Consider the following 8,745-nt stretch of genomic DNA (forward strand, 5'->3'; position numbering starts at 1 on the left):
TGACTATCCTACTAACCTGGTTTGAAATTGTTTCATTGCTATTTTATCTTTTCTCATTAAAATGAATAAAATTTTTTTTAAAAATTAACATTAGGTATTATGCACCTGAAAGAAGTCAAATGAAATATGTAACTTTCCATTTTTATTTTTCCTATACTTCATGTTTGGTCAGTTATGTTACTTTTTTTATTCTAGGAGCTCTAAAAGCTGTAATTTAAATCTACTCTCATTGATCTTTATTTCCTGCTCACCCTAGATACATTTCAGATATATGTCATGCTTTACACTTAAAACAAAAAAACCACATTTTCCAGGGTTTACTACATGATATCAAACACATTCAATCATGAGATCTCATATTTGCACCGTGCGAGAGTGTGCTGTTTTATGACAAGAACAGCTGACGCTGTCAGTGTGGAGAGTTCACAAAAAGCAATTTCCATTCAAGTATTGGGCTAACTCATGACTTCACGTAACTCATACGCAAGCAATTTCCATTCAAGTATTGGGCTAACTCACGACTTCACGTAACTCATACACTGGCAGAGATGAGGGAAGTGGTAGGGTGAGGTTGACCTTGCCACAGCCATGGGAGGCCTTCAGACGGCACTTTTCTTTCCTCAGATGTCATGCTGGAAGACACCTGATAAGATGTTGCTTGTCTCTGGCATATTTTGAATGCCACCTGTCAATCACTCTTGGGACCAGCACTCTGCTAGCTCTCCTGTCACAGATTCTTCCTGTCAGCAGAGGACAGCTAGCACCCAGCTTAGCGGGAGTCTGCTGCTGCGGAGAGCTACTGCTTGGTGCTTCCTCGTGCATCATGAATGCTCCTCTGTTGGGACTCTGAGGTCAGTCCACGCTGCCCTGCAGGTCATCACCCAAATGCCACCTTCCTGGCATGCTTCCTCCCAATACCTGCTTAGTCACAGCTCTACCTTCAGCAGTTCTCATCCTTCCACACCACCTCTTACTGCCATTTGACACCCTAACACAGCTCACTTATTTTGCTTATTCTCTCACTAGAATGTAAGCAATACAAGGACAAGACCTCCCCACCCTACTTCCATTGTTTATTGCCATATTTCTAGTACTTAGAACAAGGCCTGACAAAGAATATTTTAATCTTCATAAAACCCCAGTGAAGATTACTATCCTTATTATGTTAAATAATCTTAGAGCAAATTTCGTGCCACGTGGATAGTGTGCAGTAACAACAAAAAATGAATAAGTGATATATGCAACAATATAGAGCAGGGGCCAGGGAGATGGTTCAGTAGAATAAGTGCTTCCCTGGCAAGCATAAGGGCCTGAGTTCAATCCCTGGTTCCATCAAAAATAACCAACCAATATAGAGATACTGTAAAGGCATTATTCTGAGAGGACCAAAAAAGCTACATGCTCAATAATTCCCTTGTATGTCTTCCTGAAAAAGGCAAAATAACAGAAAACCTATCAGTAGTTCCTGGGCTTCAGCAGGGGAGGGGACTACGGATGGGCATGAAGGAGTACATGGCTATTCCTCTGCCAGAGCACCCAGAAGTGTACAACACAACAGGCAAGTTTTACTGTATAAATGAGGCAGGCTGAAAAATGCTCTCCCATCCACAGAGATGTTTGTGTCTTTATCTCTAAACATGTGAATGTTTTTTTTCCTGGCAAAGGGACCTTAAAGATATGTTCTAGTTTATATCTGGAAGTCCCCTAAAACCTCCTGCACTTTGAGGCAAAGTTTGTGGACGGCGACTGGGCTACGGGTGCTACCAGCTGGCCTTAAGAGGTGGGGTCTGGGCAGAAGAGTGGTCACGTGGGTATGGTCAGGAAGGGTGTATCTCCCTGCCTCCCACTTTGCTCGCTGCTTCCTGGCTGCATGACATGCACAGATTTCCTCTGCCAGACCCATCACCACGCCTTTCTGTTTTGAGTCAGCCAGTTACGGGCTAAAAACACAAGCCAACATAAACCTCTCCTTTAAGGCATGGGTGTCAGGTACTGTGTGCTAGCAACCAGGAAAGTGACTTAAGACAAGATGTGATTCAGTATCTTGAGATGGAGAGGTTATCTTGGATTATTTGGCTAGATCCAATGTAATCATGAGGTCTACATAAGGAAGAGGCAGATGAGTCATTCAGGAATATATCAGAAAATGCTACCCATATGCTGCAGGTTTAAAGAGGAAAATACAATGCGCCAAACAACACAGTCAGAGTCTCAAAGATGATGGAAAAGGCAAAGAGACAGATATACCACTGAGCCGGAGACCAAGAACCTGCCCTAGCAATACCCTAGGAGGCTAACTTTGGACTTTTGAACTCAAGGACTGCTAAGAAACTAAGTCTGTGTGGCTCTAAGTCAGTGTTTGTGTAAGTTGTAATGGCAGTGATAGGAAACTAATACAGCAGACCCTATCCCAACAGACCTGCCTTCGGAAAGGCAGTGGAGCAGATCCAGGGTGCAAAGGGAGTAACAGGTTTGCGGCCAGGCCAGCGTCCTGGGGCTGAGCCAAGACAGTAGCATTTGCTTACTGTGTAATCTCAGACATGGGCTATCACTGGTATACGTGTTATCACCTGTAATCTACTTCCAATAGAAAATTATAGATATGAAAGGATATACAGTAATTTACATAGAAATGTGAAATAAAAGGATAGAAATTTTAGAAAATAAATGGATTGACAGTAACTTATATAACAAATCAGTTCATTCTTAGCTGTTTTTTTGTTTTGTTTTGTTTTGTTTTTGAGATGGGGTCTTCCTGGCTGCTGGGACTACAGGCACGCATCATGGCGTCTGGCTTGCTAGCACTTTATATGCTTTCAAAGAATGGCAATTATTTTATAGAAAGCATCTGAATCACTAAACATCATAGTAAATTTTTATACTAGAATATGTCATAAAGAATATATAAGTTTCTTCACTAACCTTCAAGCATTACTTAATGTCTAAAACCTGATCAAATTCAGAAAAATGTTTGTTTGGATTTCTTCCCTATGCACATTACTTGTGTGACTGGCAGAACAACAGGGTCAGGTTACTGCTTTTAACTGCTGGATTACACCCAGGGCTACTGTGAATTCATCACACCCTTTAAATACTTTGTTATTAAACTGCTCTACAAGGCAGCTTCCAGACTCAACCTGTGTTTGTACACGATACACATCTGTCCGACCTGCTCCTCTGGCCCCTTTCTGGGATCTATGTAGGGAACTGGTTCGTTGTACGTTCTTGCATTTGTGTTAATGAATTTAGCATAATTTCCAGGTCCTCTCCTCACATATGGTTTTGAAGGCTGTATGCTATTTCCAGGATTTTTTTCATGTTTGATTTCTTCATTTTTTTCAGTTACATATACTACACCAGCATCTTCTATTTTATGCTGTCTGAAAAACAAAATTAAATAGTAAATCATTTACCCCAATGAGCATTTCAGTACAGTCATAATTTTTAAAAATGAGATTTAAATATATTCTAACCATAAGTCAAAACAATTTAGGTTTATTGTTGATAGGCTTGTGCTATTAAACTTTGAGATGGTATCTTCCCATTCTATATCGTTTAAGATAGGAAGAAATTTGTTAGTAATGATTATTATTATGTAATTGATATAGACTACCATTTGCTTATAGTAAAGAATGGTATTTGATTATGCTTACTAATCATGTTTGCATTTATACGTATAGTTAAATTATATGCTAATCTGAATACATCTTTCTTAAAAGTTATATTGCAAAAAGATACCTGTTCCCCCTTTACCTATTAAATTCAGCCGTCAAGTACCTATAACTACTTGATTTTTTAAAACTGACCTGCCAAATTTATAAAAGCTATCTATTGACCACTAATACTTATCCTTTTAGGAAAAGATCACTGTGCAGGAAAAATTAACTCAATCTAATCACTTTTTGCTTCTAATGACTACATTGCTATAAAAATGAAAATAGCTGGGCTTGGTAGTCCCCTGGGCAACTTAACAACTTAGGGAGACCCTATGTCAGCACAAAAAATTGAAAAAGGGTCAAGAAGAAGCTCTGGGCAAAGGGTTCAACAAAATAAAAAACAAAAAAGCACAAAACAAAATAGATGAGAAAGTATTCAAGAAATAGTTTATGGAAATTGTTTCCCTTCAAAGAAGGGCAAACACATTATAAAAGGCAACATCTTAAAATTTCAGACACTTGAAAATAACAAATATATTAATTTAAATACTGTTTACATTGAAGCATTCACACATTGAAGCCCTGATCCCACAAAAGGTGACTGTAAGATCCGAGTCTACAGAGAAAACAAATAGCTGTGTCCAGCCCTACACATAGCCTTCAAAGCATAATCCTGTCTAACTTCAGAGTGAAACTCTTAAATGCATCTACAGGAAAACCTGCCTCCGTGTGTTCCAGGGCGGCCTGCTGTAGCCACCTGCTCGGCCTCAGTCCAGCCTCCGGCCAGGCTTCAGTCCTTTCCTCCTCCAGTACTGCACATGCGGTTCCACGTCTGGAGGCTCTTCCTCAGCTCCCGGGGAAGCTTGCTCATTATCATTTAGGCCTCAGTTCAAAAGCCACTGCCCCAGAAGCTTTTCCTAGATTTTACTCCCACCCCACGTATTGTCTGTTCCCTTCATGATGCCACAATTCAAAGTGTGCGTACATAGCTTTGTTTGCTTGCTTTTGGTAAGCAACAGATACACCCTTGCCAGTCGCTAGGTTTTGTGACGTGGAGGTTGTTTCGCTCATCAGTACTCACCAATACCCAGGTAAGTATATGCCTCCAGAATGCTGATACATTTCTGCTGGATTTGCCAGAATTGTTTTTCTTACTCTGGCTCTGTTCTGACTGTATACTGTAACCTCTACACATTCTGATAACATTCACAATTGGTGTGATTTTGGTTTCCTGCTTCCCCACACAAATCGTTCTCATTACTGATAAAGTGTAAATAACCTACGAGATTTTTTAAAAAATGTATTTAATACAGGGTCTAACTACACAGATTGGACGCCTAGCGATCGGACAAGGCACACTGGGGACTGAACCCCGGTCAGTGAGCCTGGCAAAGCAGGTGCTTTAGTCCTCTGAGCTATCTGGCCCGCCCTTTCCAAGCTTTTCTGTTTCCAGAGACTTTAGTACTTGTTTATTGGTTGTAATTTTCAGATCAATTGACTTATCACTGTGGCCTCCTGGCATCTGTTTCTCTCATAGCTGTAATCCAGCAATACATATACACTAGAATCATGTCTCTGAAGGGCAGGATTATGACTATTTGCTTGTAGTTATGTACTCATTGGATTAAGTACTGTGGTGTTGATGGCTATAGATAGTTCATACATGTGAAATATGTGACTGGAGTCACCTCTTTGTCGAAATACTGATAAACACACCAATGGACTCTGAAATTACTTAGCCCTGGATTGGAATCCTAACACTCCCATTTATTATCAGCCTCAGTTCCGTTGTTTACACAACAACAATAGCTACTGTGAGAGATGTAAGACTGGCACTGGATAATTCACCCTTTCAACAGATACTCATTCTACGCCAGTGCTGCTTGAGGCACTGAGGCGACAAAACAAAAAGTCCCACCCGCACAGAACCTACATTCTAGGGTAACAACATGAAAATTAACAAGTAGAATAGCATCTGTTAGGTGGTGTAAAGTGCTAGGGCAACAAAGCAGGATTTGGATTACAGGAGTGCACGTGGAGGTGGAGGGTTCCGCTTCCAGGCCGGGTGCAGACTAACTGCAAGGCGTGCTGGCGAGCAGAGCACGAAGTGGACATTCAAGGACAGAGCCCCGCGGTGCGTTCCACCAGAACGGCCGGGCCCCCCGGGGCTGCGCGCAGGAGGCCGGCTTCGACCGCGCCGCCGCCGTCGCCGAGACCGGGCCCTGAGGTCACGACGCTGCCGAGGAGCCGCCCGCAAGCCGAGGCCGGGTGGCGCGTCCGGCGTCCTCGGGACCCGGCGGGGCGCAGCGGAGGCCACAGCGGCAGGGCCTGGATGGCCGAAGCGCAGCACGGCGCGGAAGCGCACTTCGCGGAGCGCACGGCGCCACGACGCTTCGAAGGCCGCGGCCGGGCGGCGCGCGCAGTCCCCGTCGCACGCACAGCGCGTGCTCGGCCAACAGCGCGCCGCAAATGATTCAGGGCAGCGGACTGAGCGGTCTGGACGTGGGTCGGCCGCAGCCTCGCGCGAGTCTCGCCTCATCCTCCCCTGGACACAGCCCAGCACTTACTGCGGCTTTTCCTCCGCGGCCTCCATGAGCCCTTGGGCCTGACACGTGAAAGCCCTGGAGTCTCGCGAGACCGGCCAGACCGGCTCTCTCCGCGTAGAGGCCAGGGAGCCCAGCCTTTGTGACGTGCGCGTTGCTAAGCAACGGCCCGCCTGGCGCGCGCGGGAGGGGCGGCCCTGAGTGCGCAGGCGCGCCGGCTTCGCGGCTCCGACCGCTCGGTGCGGCGCGGGGGCGATGGGTGTGGCGCGGGGGCGCGGGGGCTATAGCAGCGCCGCTCTCGTTCCTCTGCCCGCCCTCAGGCCCGACAGCCTGCGCCTGCGCTGGTCCTTTCCGCGCGTCTGCGCCGCCTGGGTCCTTGCTTCAGAGCGTGGTGTGCGAGCCCCCGCCCCGCCGTCCTCGTGCGCCTGGCAGCTGGCAGAGCTATGCGGCGGCCGCCCTGCTTGCTCCGGAAGTGCGGCGCGCAGCGGGATGCTAACGAACAGTACCTGGCTTTGCGCGGGAGAAACCGACCTTGTCTTCCAGACATTCTTTCTTTTTTTCTTGCAGAACCAGTGGTCGAACTCACGCCCCTGCACTTGCCAGGGAAGTGCTTATTCCACTGAGCCATCTCCCGGCCCCGATTAGCCTAACCTTGAAAGCAGTCGGTGTTTGAGTTATGACTTCACCACTGACAAGCTGCTGGAAGTGATGCACCACCTCCTTAGATCTTTAGTTTCATCTTCTACAAATGCGAAATTATCTAGAGTTATGCAGTATAGTTTAACACAAGGAGAGTGTTAGTAGCTGTGTATCTGGTGCTTAGTATGTGCGTGGTCATTATTAGTTATTACTGCGTTTTCTTAGGTGGGCAGTCTCACTAGGGTGCCCAGGCTGGTCTTGAACTCGTAGACTCCAGCATTATGGCCACCTCAACCTCCCCGAGGGCTGTGATCACAGGCGTGTACTCTGCTGTTCGTATTAAGCAATTTCACTTGCGTATGCTGCCATACGTCCTTGAGTTTTAGTCAACACCCTCATTATTCCCTCTAATTTCTATTTTAGTTTTCATCAACCCTCAGGGACAGCCTCAAATATTGTTAAAAAGTGAGACCATTTTCTCCTTAGCGCTCACAATAAATACAAATAACTCTCTGTGGATGTGAATATTTATGTAAATATGTAAAATATATGAGTCTATATATATGTGTGTATGTATATCTTTCTAATTGTTAAGCAGTTTATATATGTCAAGGATTTATTAAAGTCCATGAGAAACATTAAAATAAGAGTTGTCAAGAATTTATGCCCACCAAAAAAAGCCACACTCTAGGGATATAAAATATTCATGCAGGAAAAAATTGTGAACAAAATGGCAGTGATATATAGGGTTATATAACAGAGGGTCACAAGTGTAAATTTCAGCACTGATGGTAATGTAGTATTGTGTAATAATATGCCAGTTATTTATTCTTGGTGTATTCTCTGTAAAAAAAAAAAAAATAACATAATATGAACTTTACAATAATTACTATCTTTTTGTACAAAAGAGGCACTGGGCTGTTTTTACTAACTGTCTGACATAGTGGAGCAGAAAATGCCCACCCCCAGCCAGTATACCTTAGTGTGTTAACTGCCCAGGTACTACTTCCTGTTCCAGAAGTTGCTGGCCTGAATCAATAGCCATGCAACTGCCTCAATATTCTACCGCCTTGAATTTTCTTCTGCTGGTCACTGTGATGCACATTATGTATAAACCCCCAACTGACAAGCCACTCTTGCTGCTATATTTCCTGCTTGCTTATCCAATATAAGCCCTAGACTACCAGAGATCGGGGCCGACATTCTGGAAATGATCCTAATCAGTACCTGCCTACGTAAATAAATCTGCCTCCAAATCCTGGGTATGGTTTCAGTGTTTTTTGCTGCTGCAGTAGGAGGACAAAGTTCTCTGTGCTGAAGATTCCCACTTATAAAAAGACAGCCATATTCAATCATTTTTATGATCTTTCCTAGTTACAATGTCTGAAAAATCAATGAAGACTAACCTAAATAATGCATGTAATTTTTCACACCTGATATGTAGTTTGGATGTTTGTCAACAAAAGAAGTTCCAAGTAGTTAGTTTACTAATACTGTTCAAGTCAAAAGTACCAGTGCTCTTTGAGCTAGCACACTATATGTGAGGGACTACAAAAGGATGGAAATTGTTCATTCAAAATTTATAGATGCAAAAAATTGTCAGTGTTTTCTGAACCATAGGAAAATTCCAGAACATACTGAATGTGCAGCTGTGTGAATGTGTAGGAAAACTGTAGCTCATGAATACTGTTACGGTTTTTATCTTATTGTCCCCCCAAAGCCTCATGCGGTCATTGGGCAGACTTCTAGAGGTTGTGATTGATTCATGATTCAATAGTGCTGCTGGGAATATGGGAGTATCCTGAGGCAGATAGCCTGGATGCAGTATAAGGAAGGTAGAGAGGCTTGCTCTCTGCCTCTGCTGTGTCTGCTGCCACTGCTCTTCCCTTTCTGCTCTTGCTGTTTTG

The 8,745-nt window shown here is 44.1% G+C and overlaps 1 protein-coding gene across 1 annotated transcript in view; it reads right to left on the reverse strand.

The window, feature by feature from the left end:
- The window catches only part of CUNH2orf73 (chromosome unknown C2orf73 homolog), a 34,429-nt gene extending 27,969 nt beyond the window's left edge, over positions 1 to 6,460 (reverse strand). Inside the window, exons 1-2 of the mRNA XM_023703561.1 lie at positions 6,224 to 6,460; positions 3,170 to 3,380 (exon numbers count right to left, since the gene is read on the reverse strand). Coding sequence (XP_023559329.1) covers positions 3,170 to 3,380; positions 6,224 to 6,249 — 237 coding nt within the window. The 5' untranslated portion in view covers positions 6,250 to 6,460. The remainder of the gene's footprint in view (positions 1 to 3,169; positions 3,381 to 6,223) is intronic.
- Positions 6,461 to 8,745: the final 2,285 nt, after the last annotated feature.

Source organism: Octodon degus, unplaced genomic scaffold (assembly GCF_000260255.1).
Source record: "Octodon degus isolate 3935 unplaced genomic scaffold, OctDeg1.0 scaffold00174, whole genome shotgun sequence".
NCBI lineage: Eukaryota > Metazoa > Chordata > Mammalia > Rodentia > Octodontidae > Octodon > Octodon degus.